The sequence below is a fragment of the Mobula birostris genome, chromosome 31 (genome assembly GCF_030028105.1).
Source record: "Mobula birostris isolate sMobBir1 chromosome 31, sMobBir1.hap1, whole genome shotgun sequence".
Taxonomy (NCBI): domain Eukaryota; kingdom Metazoa; phylum Chordata; class Chondrichthyes; order Myliobatiformes; family Myliobatidae; genus Mobula; species Mobula birostris.
The window spans coordinates 32,102,637-32,126,162 of record NC_092400.1 but is presented as its reverse complement, the minus strand read 5'-3'; the positions used below and the strand labels follow the sequence as shown (position 1 = coordinate 32,126,162).

General features: G+C 40.2%; 1 protein-coding gene across 3 annotated transcripts in view; it reads left to right on the top strand.

Annotated features, from left to right (window-relative positions):
• Positions 1-644: 644 nt before the first annotated feature.
• The window catches only part of mapkapk5 (MAPK activated protein kinase 5), a 51,635-nt gene continuing 28,753 nt past the window's right edge, over positions 645-23,526 (top strand). For 2 of the 3 annotated variants that reach the window (XM_072248027.1, XM_072248028.1), the window contains exons 1-5: positions 645-1,027; positions 6,218-6,291; positions 15,944-16,019; positions 21,654-21,751; positions 21,937-22,045. In XM_072248027.1, the coding sequence (XP_072104128.1) occupies positions 995-1,027; positions 6,218-6,291; positions 15,944-16,019; positions 21,654-21,751; positions 21,937-22,045 (390 nt within the window). In that variant the 5' untranslated portion in view covers positions 645-994. Of the gene's footprint in view, positions 1,028-6,217; positions 6,292-15,943; positions 16,020-20,772; positions 20,878-21,653; positions 21,752-21,936; positions 22,046-23,526 lie in introns of those variants that run through there. The other variant, XM_072248029.1, reaches the window with a different exon arrangement.

The window sequence follows — 23,526 nt, the reverse complement described above, 5'->3', positions numbered from 1 at the left end:
GAGATGCGTTTGAGAGCAGAGTTGATGGTGGAGGAAGGGAAGCCCCTTTCTTTGAAAAAGGAGGACATCTCCCTCGTCCTGGAATGAAAAGCCTCATCCTGAGAGCAGATACGGCGGAGACGGAGGAATTGCGAGAAGGGGATGGCATTTTTGCAAGAGCCTGTCAGAATGCTCCCCACAGTGCAACTATAGAAGTTTTTGAGTGTAGGTGTTGACGTGCCAAGTCTCTTCAAACTCCTGATAAAGTACGTGTGCAGGCAGAAGAGATCTGTTTTAATTTGGCAGACTTCGTGGGCACAAGGGGCCTATTCCTGTATTATTTTTTATTAATTGCTCTGCAAGCTGTCGGAGACTCAATGGGCTGAATGGCACTCTATAAAATACTTTCAGTCCATTGACCCGAAGAGTTTTGTTTTGTACGACCCATGACGGGATTGCCTTAAACAATGATCTTTATCGGAATTCTTAGGCAGTGCTGCAGGTTGGGGGACTATTTACCGACAGCGGGAAAATCAAAAACAGATTTGGCGCCGCCGGACAGCAGCCAGGTATCCCGGCAGCCCCCATGATAAATGTCCCTGGCAACCGGGGACGCTGTGACGTTTAACCTGGACGTGCTAGGCCCGGCGATGGCGCATGCGCTGTTCCCTAAGATGCGCAGTGCCAACAATGGCGGACCGCGGATTACGGGAATCCTTGTAGCCGGCGAGGGCAATAACGTAGAGCGCTACCTTATCAACGCCGGAGATGGAGAGGCCTTTGGTTTGATGTTCTCTTTTACCGACTGTCGTCTCGAGCTGGATTGAACAGGGAGAAATATTTTTCTCTTTCCCTACCCTTTACTCTCCCCCAGGCCTTGTCCTCATCCTCCCCCGAACCGGCTCCGTTCCCCCCCCCCCCACCTTCCTCCTTGCGAGTCCTCGTCTGCTTTCTACATCCCCTCTCCCTTTTCTTCTGCCCCCCTCCCCACTTTCCTCCGGCCCGCATCGGCAGGATGTCCGAGGACGGTGCAGACAGAGTGATCAAGGTAAGTGTGGAAAGTGATGGCTTCGGTGCGCGTGTTTTTTGTGGGGGTTGAAAGCGCAGTCGCTAGTTAGGCGCAGGCGATCACTGCATGTTGGTGTTTAAATGTAATGTGGTTACACTCAATACATTACCTTCCTTTGCCAAACTATTCTTGGAGGACCCGATGCTACCAAAATTGCACGTTGATTTCGAGAATTGTGAACAAAAATGCGGTCCAGTTAAACTCGTTTTTCCAACAGCCATTATTCTACTAGTAGGGTAATTTGTGCTACTCTTCTCGAGGTAGAGCCAGTTACATGGGGAAAAAAGTCTTATCTACTTGGCTGAGTTATGGAACCCCATGAAATCAGGGAGTTAACTTCAACAGGGGAAGCGGGAAGAGTTTTTTTTCATTGGAATAAGTTTCACATGGATAACTTTAATCTTATGTCCAACAGTTTCTTAGATGATGTAACTTTATATTATGTTACTAAAAGTAGCATATTCTTGAATTGGTTTTGTTGACCAGCTGTCTCAACTTTAAGAGTTTTTAATTCTTTGGCAGAACACGATTTCAAGATTGGTTAATGTAATTTCCAGTACACAAGTGTAAGACAGAATAAAATTACTTTGGATCCAATGCGGCAAAAAACCCCCACAATAAATATAAAGAAAGATGTTTGGTAAAGTGACTCTTGTCACAGGAGTGTCAGTACATAAGGTGGCTGACAGGAAATGATTAATTAGTGATGGTGGGGCGGATTAGTGAGTGAAGCTGTTGATCAGCCTTACTGCTTGGGCAAGGGTAACTGTTTTTGAGTCTGGTGGTCCTGGTGTGGATGGTATGTAGCCTCCTTCCTGATGGGAGTAGGACAGCAGATCATGAGCAGGGTGGGTGGTGTTACTTCAAGATGTTACTGGCTCTTTTCCAGCACCTTTCTGTACATTAGCAATCATTTGACTTTGCAAGACTTGTGACGAATTATTCCTTAGTCATCAACAGTAGAGTAGTCATTAGTAAGACGTAAGTACTTTTCTTTGGTGGTATATTATTGAACTGCTGGGCAGATGACTTTATTTGGCAGCGTGCTGGCACTTGTTAACAGTAAGATATTAAAAAGAGTTTTTATTTTGTTGCACATGTACAAGTGGCGTTGATTCTGAGGAATCTCGCGTACGTATCTAGTTGAGTTGTAAAAAAGGATAAACTATTTGCACATTAGTGTTCAGTATTTCAATTGCTACTTTACCAAAATAAAACAAAGGTGTCTGCACCATTTGCCATTTCTGATGCCTTTAAATATTGGTGTTGTCTTTTGGATTGACTAATCTTTTATGATTTATTGGGTGGTAGATGACAAACTAGCTGCATCAGTGACAGCTGTTCTTAAATGTTTGCACTAGGGGAAATAACTGTTTTTGCTGTGAGAAAATACATTATGTTGGATCTCTGCATTAGAGTATGTGGTTCTCAAAGATTCAAAGTATGTTTTTTTTTTATCAAAGTATGTATGCAACCCTGAGATTCATCTTCCCACGGACCGCCGCAAAGTAAAAAACCCACCATGAAACCTGTTGAAAGGAAACATCAAGCACTCAACACACAAAAAATGAACAAAGTGAAAAACACACAAGATGTAAAACATCAAGCCACAGGGTCCTTCTTACAGTTTAGTAATGTTCAGTTCAGTTCTCAGTCTTAAACAAGTATAAAAAAGGAAGCAGAAGTCATATTGGATCTGTCATTCTTTAATATTATTGCTGACCTTTTACCATAGCAACTCTGCTTTAACTCTGGAAATGCTTCATTTCCCAGCCCTCTGCTCCCGCTTCCTGTTCTTCTGGTCCTTAACTTTTGTCTCCTAATCTTCTTTCACAATTTATAACAGTTCCAACAATATGTCGCCACAAGACATATTTCCCTTTCAGCATTTCTCTGTGGCCCCTGGCGAAAGGAAGCTGTTCCCCCAATAATAATTTCTCCTCCTTCCCCATTGTTGTTCAAATGTTAGCAGTATTAACTTTTGAATAGATAGCTGTCAATTCTGACAACTCTCAGAGTTGAGGTGCAATTTCAAAGTTCAGGCATTCAAGGTAAATTTTATTATCAAAGTACCTAACTGTCACCATATACAACCCTGAGATTTACTTATTGATTTGCTAGTTTTAAATCTAGCTTCTGCATATCTAAAGCTCTCCAGATGTGCTTGTTTTTCTAAATTGACTAGAAAAGTGGCAAAAGTGCAAGCACACAAATTGTACAAACCTCTTCTGCCAAGGAGACTTTTGCGAGAAGGAAAACAAACAAGGGAATTGGAGCCCCCTTTTATTTCTTCTTGTTCTTTGTCTGATCTTCCTATTTTTTATGGTATATATGCAATGCATTCTAGTCAAAGAAAGCTCTCATAGCTTAAAATAAAATCGTGATTGTTTTTAAAAACGCAAACACGAGGAATTCTGCAGATGCTGCAATTTCAAGCAACACACATCAAAGTTGCTGGTGAATGCAGCAGGCCAGGCAGCATCTATAGCAACCTATAGATGCTGCCTGGCCTGCTGCATTCACCAGCAACTTTGATGTGTGTTGCTCGTGATTGTTTTTGCTTATTTTCTTAGTGAATTAGGCTTCTCATCTGTTGTCCCTTTTCCAATTGTACTGAATTGATTGCGGTGCTAGTTTCTATCTTTTTAGCTTCAGATATTCATTCTGACAATTCCTAATTTATGCAAGTTCAAAATTTATCATTGAGGATTTTCCCTAATATTTATCAGTGATGTATTATTATTCTGTAAGGATTTCAACTTGAAACGTGCACATTAAGAAATGCTATTTGATGGGAAATGTATCTCAAATGTAGAAGGAAGCAGTTTTGATTCTTAATACCAGCTATAAAAGAAAAAAAGCACCATTTTATTGTACCTCTTGACATTAAAATATAAACTTAGACCTTGAAGCTAAACGATAGGAGGTCATAGCCCCCAGAATCAGAATTGGCTTCTATTATCACTGACACATGTCATGAAACTTATTTGGCGGCAGCAGCAGTACAGTACATTACATAAGTTCCAAAGAAATATTAAAAAATCAATATGTAGTGCAAATAGTGAGGTAGTATTCAAGGTCCATTGAGAAATCTGATGGCAGAGGGGAAGAAGTTATTGCTAAAACTTTGAGTCTGTGACAATAGACTCCTGTACATCCTTCCTAGTGGTAGCAATGAGAAGAGGGCATGTCCTGGATGGTGAGGATCCTTAATGATGGAATTTTAACCAGTTTATGATGGTTGTTCTAATAAGATACTTTATCACCAAGGGAGCAATTTCCTCCAAGCCCATAATTTAAAGGCACCAAAAAACAGATGCATCTCTATGATTGATACGTACACCAATCCCTTTGCTAAGTGATCTTTTAATATAAAGAACTTCCGGCTCATCACATTTGATAGCAAATGATATGTATTTTTATCTCCAACTGGTAGGTCATTGGGAGAACATTTCAGCGATCATAACCATAAAGATATAAACCTTCGAGATATGATGAAGAGCAAGGTTAGACTGGAAATTAAGGTTTCAAATTGCGATAGACTGATTTCTATACAAGACAGAGTATGGCAAAAGTAGGTGGAGAACACCCATTTGTAGGCAAATCTGTGGTTGAGCATGAAATGCTCAATTATTACTATTTATTATTTATGGTGCAACTGTAACGAAAACCAACTTCCCCCAGGATCAATAAAATATGATTATGACTATGAAAGGGGGTCATTCAGAATCATCAAGTTCAGGACAAATGTGTTTACATAATGGTTAATCATGGCTGATTTATTATTCCTCCCCCCCCCCCCCCACCGGCTCCAGCCCCTTTCTCTTTCCTTCTCCCCATAACCTTTGACTCATTTACTTATTGGTGACATATAAACCTTAGCTCTAAATATAAGTTGGCCTCCACAGCTGTCTGCAGCAAAGAATTCCACAGATTCACCACCCTCTGGCTAAAAAAATTCCTCCTCCTTTCTGTTCTAAAGGAACGGCTTTGTATTCTGAGGTGTGCCCTGTGGTTCTTGACTCAACTATAGGAAAAATCCTCTCTGCAGCCACTCTGACTAAGCTTTTTACTATTGGATAGTCCTCAGTGAGACAAACCCGCCCCCCCCCCCCCCCCCAATTCTTCTAAACTCCAGCAAGTACAGGCCTAGCGCCACTGTTACCCTGGTGTTACCTTAAATTAATAAATTCTGCGCAATACTGCAAGTGCGTTCTGACCAGTAGCTTATAAAGCTTCAGCGTTACATCCTTGCTTTTATACTCTAGTTCCCTCGGAATGCATGCTAACATTGCCTATGCTTTCTTTACCACTGACTCAACCTGCAAGTTAACCTTTAAAGGGCAAAACGTGCACAAGGACTCCTAAGTTCCTTTGCACTTCTGATTTTGGAATCTTGTCATTTAGGAAATAGTCTATGCCTTTATTCCTTCTATCAAAGTGCATGACCATACTCTTCCAAACATTATTCCATTTGCCACTTCTGTGACCATGCTCCTAAATTGTTCAAGTCCTTCTGTTTCCTCAACACTATCTGCCCCTCCACCATCTTCATGTCTCGTCTGCAAACTTGGCTACAAAGCCATCAATTCCGTCATCCAAATCAGTGACGTATAATGTGAAAAGAAGAGGTTCCAACACCAATAGCCAACCAGAAAAGGGCCCCTGTATTCCTGCCAGCTAGCTGATCTTCTATCTTTTATCCCCAGTGTTAAAGTTCCTAGAAATCTTACGAGTTACAGCCCTCAAACTATCTTATGGGCCAAGCTATTTTGCTCCAGCTAAGATATTTTAACTCTAGTTACACCATGTTCCCAAACATTGGTACTTCATTGCTTAACAACCTTGATACCTTGAATGCAGTACCCTCCCTCCTGCCTTGTAATTCTTTCCCTTGGGCTCTCAAAGCCCCATGTTGCTGTATTTTTCTGACAGTTCTTAAACTGTATAATAGAAAACAGAGAAAGGATTAATGATGTAACATTAAAAGAGTTAGAAAATAGTTTTTTTCACTCTGGTGGTGAAGATAATCTCTCATTTTAAAGTGATTTCTACGTTGATTGGAACGATACAATGCAAGTGTTAGATTAAAGCTGATCTGCAATAATTTAGCCTCTGTGCGGAGAACTAAGTTGTCATTTGATGCTAATAGGTACTCTTCCTTCACAGGAATCTTCCATATTAGATGAGTACGCTATCAACTGGACCCAGAAGCTAGGAGCTGGGATCAGCGGGCCTGTACGGTAAGAGGATCAAAGGCAGACATAATTGTTCATCGTGCAGTGTTTTTGGAGGCTGCAGACTTGGTCAAAGTTCACATGAGATAATAGCTTTATTTAGAATTTCAGTAGTATATAATTGAAGATGTCTGAAGTTTGTACCCAGCCCACTAAACAGTTTATAATAAGATTTATAAAGAACAATGAGTGGTGTCTGACATTTTTGTTTACAATGTGAAAGGACGGCCACTGTTAGGAGCAGTCACTGTGTGATTAGTTTGAGACACTGTTGTTTGTACTTAAATTAGAACTTTCTTTGCTCTTTCATTTAAAATGAGGTCATTGATTATGTCAGAGGTGATGTGAAAGCATTAAATATTTATTTATTTTAAAATTTCTTCTCTGATGTACCAAAATACCAAGTGCACAGAGTAGCAGGCAGATGCTGGATCACTGAAACTCTTCAAGCTTCACTTCTAATGCATATCTGAAACACAAAAATGAATCCTGGAGAAACTAATTTATCATCCTGCGTTCTCTACCTCTGTTACTTTAGTTATTCCTGGGATATTATGTGTGAAAATCCTAGACTCTTGGTGTCTACTCAAATTTTTAATGTAGTCCATGCCCCTGCCTGCACAGAGGATTAAGAATAGTTGTGCGGTAGTGGATTTCCATGAAATTCATATTTCAGTGGTTCCATTTAATAACAGAGAATGTAACTTGAAACTCTTGCTCTTCGCAGACATCCATGAAAACAGGAGAGAATTCCAAAGGATGAATGACAGTAAAACGTTAGAACCCCAAAGCCCCCTCACCCCCTCTCACATGCACAAGCAGCAGCAAAGCATCAACCCTCTCCCCTCTCCCCACTTACTTCAGCAGGAAGTACCAGCTCCCACTAATAGCAAAGTCCCCGAAGAGAGACCATGAACTGCAGTCCGATTTTAAAAAAAAAACTAATTGTTCACTCAACAATTCAACATGCCACATGCTCTCTCTCCTTTTCCAGAACAAAAGGGGAGTTAATTCTTCACCCGACGATTCAACATGCCACATGCTCGCTCTCCTTTTCCACAACAAAAGGAGAGTTAATTCTTCACCCGACGATTCAACATTTCACATGCTCGCTCTCCTTTTCCAGAACAAAAGGGGAGTTAATTCTTCACCCCACAATTCAACATGCCACATGCTCTCTCTTCTTTTCCACAACAAGAGGGGAGTTAATTGTTCACCCGACAATTCAACATGCCACAGTAAGAGGGGAGACTAACAAAACAAAACAACTCGCTGATTACGTTGTTACAGTCTGCATGTCGCTTTTATTTCAAGAGTTCTGTTCCACTCTGAGGTTGAATGAGTGTTAACTGACTCAGAGGAATGTAATATCTTCATACTTGTTTCATTTCATATTTTCTTACATAAGGGAAATGGAAAAAGTTTGTTTCTCTCTAACTACCCCATTCCATGGTGATTTATATTTCTGTTGCGGTGAGCTTTGAATGTAATTGCATTACCTGCCTGAGAGGCAAAAAAAAAAGACTGCAGTTACTGGGTTGGTGAAAGTTGGAAAGTGAAAATTCTCAATGGGTCAGGAAGCATATGTGAAAGGAGAAGCAACATTCAGCATGATTAAATGTTAATCTGGTTCTCTCTCCATAGAGAAATTTGCTGAGCATTTTCTGGTTTTATTCCCTTGGATAAGATTGTGGAACTAACCACATTTAAATGTTTCAGAATTATTATACCAGATGGATGAATGAAGTCTCAAAAGCTTGAAATGGGCTGTGTTCTTCAAGAATGCTTCATTAGTAGTTATGAACATGGTTTGAAGCAAACCCCATCTTATCAGGATGAAGCCCAGGCCTGACTCAGCAAATCAAATGTTGTAATTATTGGGTCATTTTTAGTATTTCACTTACTGCCAAGCTGAACCAAAGTTGGAAATTAATCTGTTGTGATCCACACAAAATGCTGGTGGAACTCAGCAGGCCAGGCAGCATCTATGGAGGGTGGTGATGTGTTACTATACTAAATGTGGACCTTGCTGACAAAGCAATGTGAGAACTGAATAATGAACAAACCAGACCTGATTGAAAGGAATTGATTTTTGTAGATATCTGTCGATGATATGGTTGCAGTGGGTGACCGTGACTTCTGTGCTTTGTCATACCCTTTGCTTTCCGCAGAGTGTTGCAGTACCACTTTCCTGATAGCTCTCACTGTAGATCTGATCCATCCAGTCCGGCAGAGCTGACTCCAGGTTTTGGGGGGTGTCATTGTTGGAGAGAGGGTTTTAAGGAATTGCAGAGGAGGTGGGTCAGTTGCTGATGGTGATTGGAGGTGGAAGAATTGTATGGTTGTAGGATGTAGAGAGGGAATAGTACTGTGAGAGCAAATGGTTGGTGTACTGGAGAGGATCATAATGTAGAGAGATAGGCACAAAATGCTGGAGGAACTCAGCAGGTCAGGTAGCATCAGTGGAAATAAACAAACAGTTAATGTTTCAGGCTGAGACCCTTCTTCACTGTCTCTGCCCAAAACATCAATTGTTTGTTCATTTCCATAGATGCCACCTGACCTGTTGAGTTCCTCTAGCATTTTGCGTGTGTTGCTTTCGATTTCCAGCATCTGCAGAATTTCTTGTGGTAATGATTGATTTTTAGTGATGGACAGTCCATCATGGGATTGAGAAGATTGGAGAAGACTGTGCATTGTGGATGGGGGATGTTTCAAAGAGAGCATCTTGTACTTATTGGTTCGGAGAGTGCAACGGGATCAGGCAGGTGAAGGCGTAGGCTGAGAGCAATTGGGGAGGGTGTTTGGGAGTGTCCTTAAAGATAAAATTAAAGAACAAAATGGATGTCTTAGATTCTCCCTAAGTGGTCAAGCTGACATCAGGTTCTTTAACACCAATACAAATCTTGACCCTTTGACATTCACAAAATCCTCTGGCAGCTGGATGTCAGACTTTTTTTCAGTGTCACTGTAAATGCCCATCAGCCACTATCTGCCAGTACCTTCTGTGTGCAGAAGTGTTAGCAACAATTTTGTCCTGCAATTTTCTGTTTGACTTGAAAATAGCCCTCCAGTCACAAACATTTGAGCATGAATAGCCTGTACATTGTTTGTTCCAAGGTGATTATGGTGCATCACAGCCAAGTCTCATTTATCCTTTCCACCTTCCTGTTGTTAATTAATCCCAGCAGGAATTCTTATCCAGTAATGAAAAGCAACTCAATTAACAGGATTGCCCTTCCATTTGTCCACCCACCCAACAAATGCAATCTTGCTTTCTTTGGCCTCGTCCAATTATAAATACTCTTGGCAAAATTAATTTAAATAGCAGTTTATCTTTCATGTGTATTATAAGGACTTACAGCAGCCCCATTGCAGGCATGTGAGTTATTCAAAATAATTCTTCGAAGATTGGAATAACCCATCGTTCAAAGTGGAAAGATAGATAAAATAAGGTATTTAAATTTTTGGCATTCATAAGGAAAATTTGCAAAACAAATGCTTATCCTGTTGCAAGGGTTCCCGTGTTCAAAGTTACACTGACGTGTCATTTAAATGCCATCTGAAGTAAACTAAGATGGCTTTGTATATGGTTAGTTCCTTGCTTACTTTGAGCTCCAATTTTAGAAATGTAGTTTGATAAAGAGTTAATTAATTGAATTTTGTAGGTGATTATTGACCTTTGTTTCACATTGATAGAAGGAAGTTTATTTACTTAGAGAAGCAACAGGCTCTTCCGGCCCAACAAGCCTGTGCCACCCAATTAAACCCAGGAGATCAACTAATCTACTAACTTGTATGTCTTTGAACTGTGAGGAAATTGGAGCACCTGGAAAAATTTCACATGGTCACGGGGAGAATGTACAAAATCATTACAGACAGCGGCGGAATTGAACCCAGGTCACTGGTGCTATGATAGCGTTAGTACATCATAGCTAATTTCAGTTGATTTGATACATTCTGCAATCTACTACTGAGAGCTGATTTTGTTCTGTGCTAATTCAGGTATTTGCAGATGGCATTAGCACTTGGTAGTTCTTTCCACAGCAGGTCCTTTCCTTTGGTGCCTGAGTCCAGCACTGTACTATATTGCTTTGTACATGCAGCTTTCCAACGTGTAATCTTTTATCCAATCATAAAATGCATCACCTCAACAGAGGTTCCTTATTAATTGTTATATGAACAGGCGTAAGCGAACGTGGCATGCTAGAGAATTCCCACAAGCATGGTTTGCTGCAGACAATTCTATAAACAGGCATGTAGACCCATTTATAAGCCAATGCGGGCAAAATTCCAGTCAATGCACAGAGTTCGCCACACAACCAATCAGTGACGAGACCCCCTCCCTTCGTAACAATTGAGTTTCCATAATGATGACCAGTCAACTGATTGATAAGTATATAAAGGCCAAGCATTCAGAGGACACACCACAAGTGAACAGTGTGCTGATGATGTCTCCACGTATAGTGATGAAATGCTTGCAAACGATTTGCCAAGATTGGAGAACAACTCAACCCAACCACTGTTCTATGAAGTTTGAATCTGCTTGCCCATCTAGAAAACTTAATGAGGCCAAGAACTGAGTTGATGAAGGTAGATATTTTTCAACTGTCAGTGAATGTGCTTGTTTAGTTTTTCAGTTAAAAGGAATGCCTACTGAAAATGGAAAAAAGGAGAAAACCATGCCTTTGTAGTTTCTGATATAAATAGGATTTGACAGTGTGTATTCTGTGACAGATTCCTGACACTGCTTGTTATGGTAAAAGTCAACGTTCATTTAGTGCTTCATGCGTCAATGAGGTGCAACCATTTGGCTGAGCCCAGATGTCAGAAGAATCTTAAGTGAGAGCTTTCCCTTCAAGTGAAAGGCAGCAAGGCACTTTGAGTAATATTCAGTGATAATTACACTGGTTCAGGAATGATCTCTCCTTAGTCACTGTGGCAGAACTACAGATAAGCAATAGCACTAGTCTCTCAGGAAAACTAAGAGCTCATCCTTATTCATAAAATTGAACAGCTTAGCTCATATCATTTGCAGTCTGTCAAATATCCTGCACTATGCTGAATTGTAATGAAGAGGAGCAAGAGAGAGATAATATACCAGCCTTATTACCGTACTTCTAGTAACCAGTTATAGAGAGACGTTAAGAGGTTTGAGTCTAATGCTTTGAGTGCCTTTGTGTCAAAAGGCACTGCTGGATGCAGAGAAAAGAAATGTTTGGAATGATGAAAATAATCCAATAGTGGCAGTTTAGAAATTCTGTCCTAAAACTCCAGGTACCATTTAATCTGTCTTCCCCAAATGGGAGACTGCAGGTTGTTTACAACATTATAATCTTGTAATTTTATTTTTCAATTGCCTGTCATGAAAATATTGATCCACATTAACTTAAGCTCTTGTCCTTGCTTTCAGTGATGTAGTACCGTATCATATTTAGTACAACTTGGCTGTTTTTATAAATAATCAAGATGGCAACACAGGTCTGGACTTAAGGACATAATTGATTTGTCTTAATAAACTAAGATTTATTCATTTAGAATTGAAGTAAAGTTCTCCACTAACATGAGCAATACTTTTCTTCCACATGTCATAACCCACTTGTACGTTTTCTCACTGTGTCAGGAGGAAGCATATTGACCTGGATATTAATTGATACTTCACTGTATAGAAATCAAATCACAAACACAATAAAATCTGCAGATGCTAGAAATCCAAGGAACACACACAAAATGCTGGAGGAACTCAGCAGGCCGGGCAACATCTCTAGAAAAAAGTTCAATTGCCATTTTGGGCCAAGACCCTTCACTGTATAAATGTCACTCTATTCAGAATTTCTGCAAAGACCACAAATCTTATAAATCTTCACTGGGCTTCTGTTTTATGGTAGACTCCCCAGTGGTAAGTTGCCTCAATTCCCTGGTTTTCGTGTTGGTGCGGCACTGAAATCTCTACAAACCAAAGTATATACAGTGGATTCCAGTTAATTGGGACACATTAGGACCAGTACATTTTGGCACTAGTAAGCAGCTGGCCCAAGCAGCTGAAGTTTCGTGGAAATAGTTAAAAAGGTATATAAAAGACAAACTACCATTTAACTGAGTAACAACTACAGAACAAGTTAGAACACTGTCAATACTGCTACACCACTATAAAGCTGTATTAGTTCATAATAGTTGTGAAGGGAGGAATTCATCCAGTTTACACTGCCATATTCTTCGACTGTAAATGATCAAAATCAGTTCAGACAGCTAGTGCAGATAATGGACTGCTTTTGCATTCCTGCATGAAGTAGTGTCATAATTCAACAATAAAATTCCTGGCATCCTGTGTAGTTACTAGCTCAGGTTGAGATGTATCATCTTCATCACTTTCCTTGTCTTCGTATTTGCCGCTTTGATGTTTTTATACAGTGCTTTCGATGATTGCGACCTCCAAATCTTCATCTTCATTGTTACATTCAAGTTGAGTGTTGAAACTTTCAAATTCTTTGTGGTTCCTAACTTACTAAAGTAGTAAAATCGTTTCATTTTCGCTCCCGGCTCTAAGCCTGAATGCTTGAAACTGATGAGTTCTCAATTGTCTTACTGCTTATTTCTCACCAACTATCACTGACAAACTGTACTGCCTGTAAAAGGTAAAACCTTGCACTCATTTCCTTAGCTGTTGAAGATGTCAGTAGATTTTCTTCAATTGCTTCAAAAATATAGTTCACCAACTTTCCATGGTACATCTTTAAATTTTTTATATTTCCCACGTCCATTGGCTGCACCAAGGGTGGCATTTTGGCAGGCAGAAATTCCAGCTGGATGTAGTATCTAACGTCCACACAAGTGCACGTGACTGACACTAGATAGGAACTGTTCAGCAATGGTCTCCTGTCCCAGTTAAGCAGCATAGTGTCCCAAATAAACAAAGGGAATTCAGGCAATTTTCTTGATTAGTTTATGTTCTTTAAAAAGGAGTTGCTCCAAGTAAGTGGCTGCCCCAATTAACCGGAATCCACTCTAAATTTATTTCCCTCTCTTCATTGCAACTTTTATTTACCATTTTTGACATCTGGCTTGAGGCCTGTCAGTGGGACTTCTTAACGCTGCAGGCAAACTCCCATTTATTGTACAAGTATTTCAGCTGCCCTGTTTTATGTAGAATTCTTGCAACTATTGAGAATATGCGAAAGAGAGAAGACAAAAAAATCTTTCTGTTGATCTGAATGGAAAAAACAGGATTTGTTTTTGCGAGAAACATGAAACTGCAGCTTAGAACTAAATTGCTCCAGTTTGTTGTAGCAAATTTTTCCTTGCTGCAATGAATCTTCTGTACTGTAAGTGTACTCTATTTAAAAGTTTCAAATGATGGTTAATGCAGGAGTCATGTAACACCTCATTTTGGGTTCATTAAGACCGGCATTGTAATGGGGGACTTCAAAATGCAAGGGGGTTGGGAGAATCAAGTTGTTGTCAGATCACAAGAGAGAGAGTTTGTTGAATGCCTACAAGATGGCCTTTTAGAGCAGCTTGTGCTTAAGCCTACTCAGGGAAAGGCTATCTTAGATTGGGTGTTGTGCAATAACCCAGATCTTGTTAGGGAGCTTAATGTAAAGGAACTCTTAGGAGACAGTGATCATAATGATTGAATTCGTACTGCAATTTGACAGGTAAGTCACATGTATCAGCATAGCAACGGAATAAGGGGAATTATAGAGGCATGAGAGAGTGGATTGCAGAAGAATGCTGGTGGGAATGACAGCAGAGCAGAGCAGAGATGGCTGAAGATTCTAAGAATAATTCAAGAGGCACAGGACAAATACTGTATGTCCCACAGAGGAAGTAGTTCTCAGATGCAGGGCTAGGCAATCATGGCTGACAAGCGAAGTTAAGGACTTCCAGTGTGCCAGAGGTCCATGAGTGTCAAGGAGCAGGAGTGAGCGCTGTTGCTATTACAAAGGAAAAGTGCTAGGCAAACTGTAAGGTCTTGAGGTGGATGAGTCACCTGGACCAGGTGGACTACATCCCAGAGTCCTGAGAGAGGTTGCTTAGAGATAATGGATGCAAGATCATGGTCATGATCTTTCAATAATCACTTGATTTGGCATGATCCCTGAAGACTGGAAGATTGCAAATGTCACTCTGCTCTTTAAGAAGGGAGAAAAGCAAAAAAAGGAAATAATAGGACAGTTAGCCTAACCTCAGTGGTTGGGAAAGTGTTGGAGTCTGTTATTAAGGAAAGGATTTCGGGGTGCTCGGAGACCAATAATAAAATAAGTCAAAGTCAGCATAGTTTCTGTAAAGGGTAATCTTGCCTGACAAATCTGTTACAAAGGGTGGACAAAGGAAAGGTAGTGGATGTCATTTACTTGGATTTTCAGAAGGCATTTGATAAGGTGCCGCACATGATGCTGCTTAACAAGATAAATCCTATGGCATTACAGGAAAGATACTGACATGGATAGCAGAATGGTTGACAAGCAAGAGGCAGCGATTGGGAATAAAGGGGGTCTTTTCTGGTTGGCTGCCAGTGACTAGTGGTGTTTGTTGGGGGTCAATATTTTTCACATTGTTTGTCAATGATTTTGATAATAGAATTGATGGCTTTGTGGCAATGTTTGCAGATGGTACAAAGATAGGTGGAGGGCTAGATAGTGTGAGGACGCAATGTGATTGCAGCAGGGCTTAGGCGGATTGGAAGAATGGGCAAAAAAGTGGCAGATGAAATACAGTGTTGGGAAATGTATGGTAATGCATTTTGGTGAAAGAAACAATAGTGCAGACTATTATCTAAGTGGGGAGAAGGCTCAAACATCAGAGGTGCAGAGGGACTTATTGGCATTTATTTCAAGGGGCATAGAACGTAAAAGCAAGGAGATGATGCTGAACCTTTATAGGACACTAGTCAGGCTGCACTTGACATATTGTCAACAATTTTGGGCCCCATATCTCAGAAAGGACGTGTTGTCATTGGAGAGAGTCCAGAGTAGGTTCATGTGGATGATTCTGGGAATGAAGGGGTTAACATGAGGGTTTGGCAGCTTTGGGTCTGCACTCTTGGAATTTAGAAGAATGCGGGGGATCTCATTGAAACCTTCTGAAGGTTGAAGGAACTAGTGGGGTAGATGTGGAAAGGATGTATCTTATGGTGGAGTATCCAGAACTAGAGAGCACAGCCTCAAGATCGAGGGCCTTTTAGAACAGAGGTAAGGAGGAATTTTTTAGCCAGAGGGTAGTAAATCTGTGGAATGTTCTGCCACAGACTGCAGTGAAGGTCAAGTCCATGGGTATTTTTCAGGCGGAAGTTGATTGTTTCCTAATCGGTCAGGGCATCAAAGGATATGGCAAGAAGGCAAGTGTATGAGGTTGAATGGGATTCGGGATCAATCATGATGGAATGGCAGAGCAGACTCGATGGGCTGAGTGGCCTAATTCTGATCTTATGTCATATTGTCTATGGCATTAAATCTTTTCTATCTTGAGCCTATTAATATTATTTGTTTATGAATACATCAAATAATAGGGCTATAAAGTTCCAGAGCTTCTGCAGTTCGGAAACGTAGAACTGCTACATTCCTTCTGGTGAAGGTGCTCTAGTTTTGTTGGATACAGAATTTAACTAATTATCTGCCATTTGTCTTCTATTTATATTCATTAATTGATTTATTTTCAGTGTGTGCATGAAAAAATCAACTGGAGAACGTTTTGCACTAAAAATTCTCCTTGACCGTCCAAAAGCAAGAAATGAGGTAGGTATGATGCCTTTAAAATGTATTTAATGTAACTTGGAATTCATGCAGAAGGACATGCTTGTTCACAAAAACAAGTAGACCACACAAACCGTGAGAACTACTCAGTGAAATATTATTACTCCAATGGGAACATTTCGAGAAGAAGCACAATTCTCACCATTTGAGATTTTTTACATTAGGGTTCCTTGCACCCTTTTGATTTGTGGCATGGGAAATTAAAGAACAATTGGATCTCGTGTGCAGCTTGCGGTCTATTGTGGTTTAAAAACTGCAGAACCTTTAGAGAAATTGAAGAATGTATAAGATATAGCTTTATGTCAATAACTACTGAAGAACACTTTTACTAAAATCTATTTAGCAAAGGAGATCAAGCTATTTTGCTGTGATTCTCTTCTGCTTTGTTTAATATTGCCTCATTACAGCAGAAGAACAAATATTCCCAAGTGCTGGGCTCTTAGTACATGGGACCATGAAATATTGTGATTATATGCTTGTAATATGGTTTTTGTATTATGAATTAAACATAGAAACATAGAAAATAGGTGCAGGAGTAGGCCATTTGGCCCTTCGAGCCTGCACCGCCATTTATTATGATCATGGCTGATCATCCAACTCAGAACCCTGCACCAGCCTTCCCTCCATACCCCCTGATCCCCGTAGCCACAAGGGCCATATCTAACTCCCTCTTAAATATAGCCAATGAACTGGCCTCAACTGTTTCCTGTGGCAGAGAATTCCACAGATTCACCACTCTCTGTGTGAAGAAGTTTTTCCTAATCTCAGTCCTAAAAGGCTTCCCCTTTATCCTCAAACTGTGACCCCTCGTTCTGGATTTCCCCAACATCGGGAACAATCTTCCTGCATCTAGCCTGTCCAATCCCTTTAGGATTTTATACGTTTCAATCAGATCCCCCCTCAATCTTCTAAATTCCAACGAGTACAAGCCCAGTTCATCCAGTCTTTCTTCATATGAAAGTCCTGCCATCCCAGGAATCAATCTGGTGAACCTTCTTTGTACTCCCTCTATGGCAAGGTTGTCTTTCCTCAGAGGCCTTGTACAACTGCAGTAGTACCTGTACTCGAATCCTCTCGCTATAAATGCCGGCATACCATTCGCCTTTTTCACCGCCTGCTGTACCTGCATGCCCACTTTCAATGACTGGTGTATAATGACACCCAGGTCTCGTTGCACCTCCCCTTTTCCTAATCGGCCACCATTCAGATAATAATCTGTTTTCCTATTTTTGCCACCAAAGTGGATAACTTCACATTTATCCACATTAAATTGCATCTGCCATGAATTTGCCCACTCACCCAACCTATCCAAGTCACTCTGCATCCTCTTAGCATCCTCCTCACAGCTAACACTGCTGCCCAGCTTCGTGTCATCCGCAAACTTGGAGATGCTGCATTTAATTCCATCATCTAAGTCATTAATATATATTGTAAACAACTGAGGTCCCAGCACTGAGCCTTGCGGTACCCCCCTAGTCACTGCCTGCCATTCTGAAAAGGTCCCGTTTATTCCCACTCTTTGCTTCCTGTCTGCTAACCAATTCTCTATCCACATCAATACCTTACCCCCAATACCATGTGCTTTAAGTTTGCACACTAATCTCCTGTGTGGGGCCTTGTCAAAAGCCTTTTGAAAATCCAAATATACCACATCCACTGGTTCTCCCCTATCCACTCTACTAGTTACATCCTCAAAAAATTCTATGAGATTCGTCAGACATGGTTTTCCTTTCACAAATCCATGCTGACTTTGTCCGATGATTTCACCGCTTTCCAAATGTGCTGTTATCACATCTTTGATAACTGACTCCAGCAGTTTCCCCACCACCGACGTTAGGCTAACCGGTCTGTAATTCCCCGGTTTCTCTCTCCCTCCTTTTTTAAAAAGTGGGGTTACATTAGCCACCCTCCAATCCTCAGGAACTAGTCCAGAATCTTAACGAGTTTTGAAAAATTATCACTAATGCATCCACTATTTCTCGGGCTACTTCCTTAAGCACTCTAGGATGCAGACCATCTGGCCCTGGGGATTTATCTGCCTTTAATCCCTTCAATTTACCTAACACCACTTCCCTACTAACATGTATTTTGCTCAGTTCCTCCATCTCACTGAACCCTCTGTCCCCTACTGTTTCTGGAAGATTATTTATGTCCTCCTTAGTGAAGACAGAACCAAAGTAATTATTCAATTGGTCTGCCATGTCCTTGCTCCCCATAATCAATTCACCTGTTTCTGTCTGTAGGGGACCTACATTTGTCTTTACCAGCCTTTTCCTTTTTACATATCTATAAAAGCTTTTACAGTCAGTTTTTATGTTCCCTGCCAGTTTTCTCTCATAATCTTTTTTCCCCTTCCTAATTAAGCCCTTTGTCCTCCTCTGCTGAACTCTGAATTTCTCCCAGTCCTCAGGTGAGCCACTTTTTCTGGCTAATTTGTATGCTTCTTCTTTGGAATTGATACTATCCCTAATTTCTCTTGTCAGCCACGGGTGCACTACCTTCCTTGATTTATTCTTTTGCCAAACTGGGATGAACAATTGTTGTAGTTCATCCATGCAATCTTTAAATGCTTGCCATTGCATATCCACCGTCAATCCTTTGTGTCATTTGCCAGTCTATCTCAGCTAATTCACGTCTCATACCTTCAAAGTTACCCCTCTTTAAGTTCAGAACCTTTGTTTCTGAATTAACTATGTCACTCTCCATCTTAATGAAGAATTCCACCATATTATGGTCACTCTTACCCAAGGGGCCTCTCACGACAAGATTGCTAATTAACCCTTCCTCATTGCTCAAAACCCAGTCTAGAATAGCCTGCTCTCTAGTTGGTTCCTCGACATGTTGGTTCAAAAAACCATCCCGCATACATTCCAAGAAATCCTCTTCCTCAGCACCTTTACCAATTTGGTTCACCCAATCTGCATGTAGATTGAAGTCACCCATTATAACTGCTGTTCCTTTATTGCACACATTTCCAATTTCCTGTTTAATACCATTTCCGACCTCACTACTACTGTTAGGTGGCCTGTACACAACTCCCACCAGCGTTTTCTGCCCCTTAGTGTTACGCAGCTCTACCCATACCGATTCCACATCTTCCCGGCTTGTGTCCTTCCTTTCTATTGCGTTAATCTCCTCTTTAACCAGCAACACCACCCCACCTCCTTTTCTTTCATGTCTATCCCTCCTGAATATTGAATTGAAGTCATTTTCAAATTTGTGAGTACCTAATCTTGCCATAGGAAATAAAGAGAAGGCAAATGTGTTCATCAAGAAATGAGAAGATAGAGACCAGCTACATTCATTGCAAATTTTTGTCAGAACTCCAGTAGCATTCAGATTATTTAGCTTTTGATCAAAATAAATAAGTTAAACTTTCTTAAAACGAAAATAGAATAACCAGAATTTCAGATAATACCTAACTAGGTTTTACATGGTGGTGAAGGGGTGAACCTCCAGCTGAAAGGTAGCATCACAAACTTACTTTGCCATGCCAAGCTTTTTGTAGCGAAATAATAAAAAATAAACAGTCTCTCCTGAATAAGTGCTGAGTTTACCTCCTGTGTTTTTTACACTCTTATTGCTCTCTTAGGCTTGTAATGTACATAATAATTAGCAGTTTAGAACAGGCAGTCCTAATTATAGTGTGGATGTGTACGGAGTGTTAATCTGAGCAGTCCTAATTAAGGACTGCTGGAAGCCTATCCATTCTCCCAGCACGTAACCCATGCCAACTTTCCCAGGTAAAATTAAGCAAGAAACTTGAGCAGAGTGCTGATCTTTCATACCTAACTAATTCCAGTGTAATTTTCTGATTACATAGGAGAACTGGAGGAATGGATTTTAATGAGATAAAAGCATTTAAAATAAAATATGGAAATATATTAAATAAACCTAACTTGAGTGGTTCTGGCTAGATTGCATTTTAATCCATTTTAATCTTTTTTAAATCAGCGACGGAACCGCAGAAGCATTAATGCATATTAAATCATTTGTTAGGAGTTTTGGAAGAATTGCAGAAAGCTAGGAGTATATGTACAGTACAAGAGCAACAGGATATGTTCTGATGATTATAGATTAGTCTGCTTAATGGTCGTAGGAAGGTAAAGAAGAGAATAGTTGGAACTTCAGAACATGTGATGAATTAGGCCATTTGCCCCATGAGCCTGCTCTGTTATTCCACCATGGCTAATTTATTATTCTTTCAACCATATTATTCTGCTTACTCCATGTAACCTCTGATGCCCTTACTAATCAAGGACCTGTCAACCTCCCCTTTAAATATGCCCAGCGACTGGCCCTCCACATTTAACGCCTTCGCTAATCAAGGACCCGTCAACTTCCACTTCTAAGTATACTCAATGACTTTATAGTCATAGTCATACTTTATTGATCCCGGGGGAAATTGGTTTTCGTTACAGTTGCACCATAAATAATTAAGTAGTAATAATAAAACCATAAATAGTTAAATAGTAGTATGTAAATTATGCCAGGAAATAAGTCCAGGACCAGCCTATTGGCTCAGGGTGTCTGACCCTCCGAGGAGACTTTGCCTCCTTCTGTAGCAATGAATTCCACAGATTCATCACCCTCTGGCTAAAGACATTCCTCCTCATCTCTCTTCTAAAGGGAATACAGCCTTGTATTCTAAGGCTGTGCCCCACATCCGCTCTCTGTAGGCCTCTTAATACAAAGAAAGCGAAGGCATAATGATGAATAGTCAGCATGGATTTCAAGCTGAAAGATCTTACTCTGATCCACTTACTGCATTTATTTTTTGAAGAGGAAATGGAAAAAGAAGACAATGGTAATGCAGTAGATGCTGAATGAAATATTCAAGGTAACAAACCCCTTCGCAGACTACTGAAGTCAGAATGTAAAATTAGGGCCTGATTAGACTGTTAGCTAGTTTCCAGGCACAAAGCAGAGAGTGAGAGTCAAAAGATGGGTAGAAGGAGATATCACAATCAGGTTTAATATCACTGGCATAACGCCATGAAATCTGTTGTTAAAACAAATATAGTGTTCACAATTTATATTAATGATTTAGAGTTTGCAATTGAGAACAGAAATCCTAAAATGGTGAATGGTGACCAAATTTATGGTATAACCTGTAATGTCGAGAAGTTAGTGGATAGTTAATGTATAGGAAGTCAGCAACAAATTACAAAACAACATTAATAAAGTTGCCTAGTAGTTCATAGTAAAGTACAGATAATTGTGAAGTGATACATTTTAGTAACAAGAGTTGGGTAGACCATTTACTACTTTATAATGTAATTCTTGGCAGGGTGGAAGAGCAAAGAGATCTTGAACTGTAAAATACACGAGTTACAAAGATACCCTGCAAGTTAACATGGTCGTAAAAATAAATGAAACATACTGCTTTACTTCAAGAGATAGTGAGATTAAAAGAAGGGGAGCCGTACTTGAGAAATGTATTTTCACAATGAGTGGTTCAGTTATGTTATTCTCTTTTTAAGTTTAATAATAAAGCTTTGCGGAAATAAAAGAAAATGTTTGATACTGTACTAGGAAAAGATTATACTTTCTTGCCTTGTTTTCTTATAAATGACTAAACATCTTAGATTTTAATGCAAGTTAATCATTTTGCAGGTTCGACATCACCTTATGTGTGTGGGCCACAACAATATTGTCCAGATAATTGAAGTATATGCTAACAGTGTTCAGTTCCCTCATGAGTCCAGTCCAAGGTACGCCTTAGTCACAGCAACTCACTAAGATGAAGTAAACTGAGATGTTTCATTATTTGTGGGAATTGTAATTATACCTTTGAACAAAATGCACCTTATACTGAATTAGAGTGCACAAAATCTTAGTGTTAGATAATTACATTTCCATTGAATTGAATACTTTGTACTTTGGAAACAATTTCCAGGGCTCGGCTGCTAATTGTAATGGAAATGATGGAAGGTGGGGAGCTGTTTCACAGAATCAGTCAACATAAGCACTTTACAGAGAAAATGGCTAGCCAGGTTACTAAACAGGTAAGGATCCTTTCATGTTGATAGAGATGAGAAAATAAAAGTAATCCTGCTTTGTTAGACAATATTGAGGAGTATCAGAGGGCAAACTGGGCTTTTACTTCCATGGTGTGCATCATCTTATCTTCAGAAGATGGAAGAATGCTCTTTAATAAGTTGCAGAAGTAATACCTGACTCTGAGATTTTGAGGCATGGGAGCTTTGGAGAGAAGGAGAGATTAGTGTGTTGCTAAAAAGAAATTTGGAATCTGTTTGCATAAATTGCTTAAAGTCATCATGCAGTTGACCCTCTCTCCTCTATAAGGTGTAAACTAACATGGCAGGCAAAGAAAATACTTGGTTTAGTGCAACTATCTTTATTTATACTCATTGCTTAAAGTGTTCTTCTTTTGTCCATTACACCACTGGCGTTTAGGGCAGCGGTGAAGGTCCTCTATCTCCACCGGCGTTCGTGGCTTCCTTCATTGTGTCAGTTCCTTCCTCTCAGTTTATCGTCGGTCATGCAAGTTCCAGGTGGAGACCCAGGAATACTGCTGCACACTGATATAGAAGGATTCTTCATTGCTGTTTCCTTAACAGTCTTGTTTAACCACTCAGGTTGTTGGCCCTGAGCTTAACCTCCAAACCTGGAGGACAGGTGGACCACTCTTAGTCTGGCCTCTCCCTTTAACCTGTTTGGAATGGATGATCCTACAAAGAGCCAAAGTGTAAAGCCCTGACTCCAGGCACTCAAGCCTCCAAATCACAGCTAGGGTATGATCCTCATCGAGGGCCTAAAGTGTAGTTCACGTTTAACTTCCTGTTCTAGCTCATTACTCATTAACTTGTAAAAATCATGACTTGAACTAGCCACATACAATGATCTGGCCTGGTTACTACTGTTGTGATGGCTGTTGTATGGCTGCCATTTCCCATATACTTGATGTATCTCAAGTGTTTTCCCTCTTCTTTCATATCTCCATTAAATCGATCAAAGGGTGAACATGCATTTATTTCTAAGAATGGAATTGTCCTGCCTTTTTGTCAGCAATTTTTCTCACACTATCCTCATTAGGATGTTGTAGAGTCATCATCTTTTCCCTCACTGCTTTCTGAGATACTTGTCTTGCAGTCAGGTCCACTGTCCTCATATCCAGAGGTCCTCAACCACCGGGCCGCAAAGCATGTGCTACCGGGCTGTGAGAAAACGATATGAGTCAGCTGCACCTTTCCTCATTCCCTGTCACGCACTGTTGAACTTGAACATAGGATTGCCAACTGTCCTGTATTTGCCGGGACATCCTGTATATTGGGTTAAATTGGTTTGTCCCGTATTTCCCCTGCTAAGTACAGCGTTCCTATGAAACCTTTCTTGCCGAAATGGTGTGAAGCGAAGAAGCAATTACCATTAATTTATATGGGAAAAATCTTTGAGCATTCCCAGACCCAAAAAATAACCTAACAAATCATACCAAATAACACATATAACCGAAAATAAATAACAC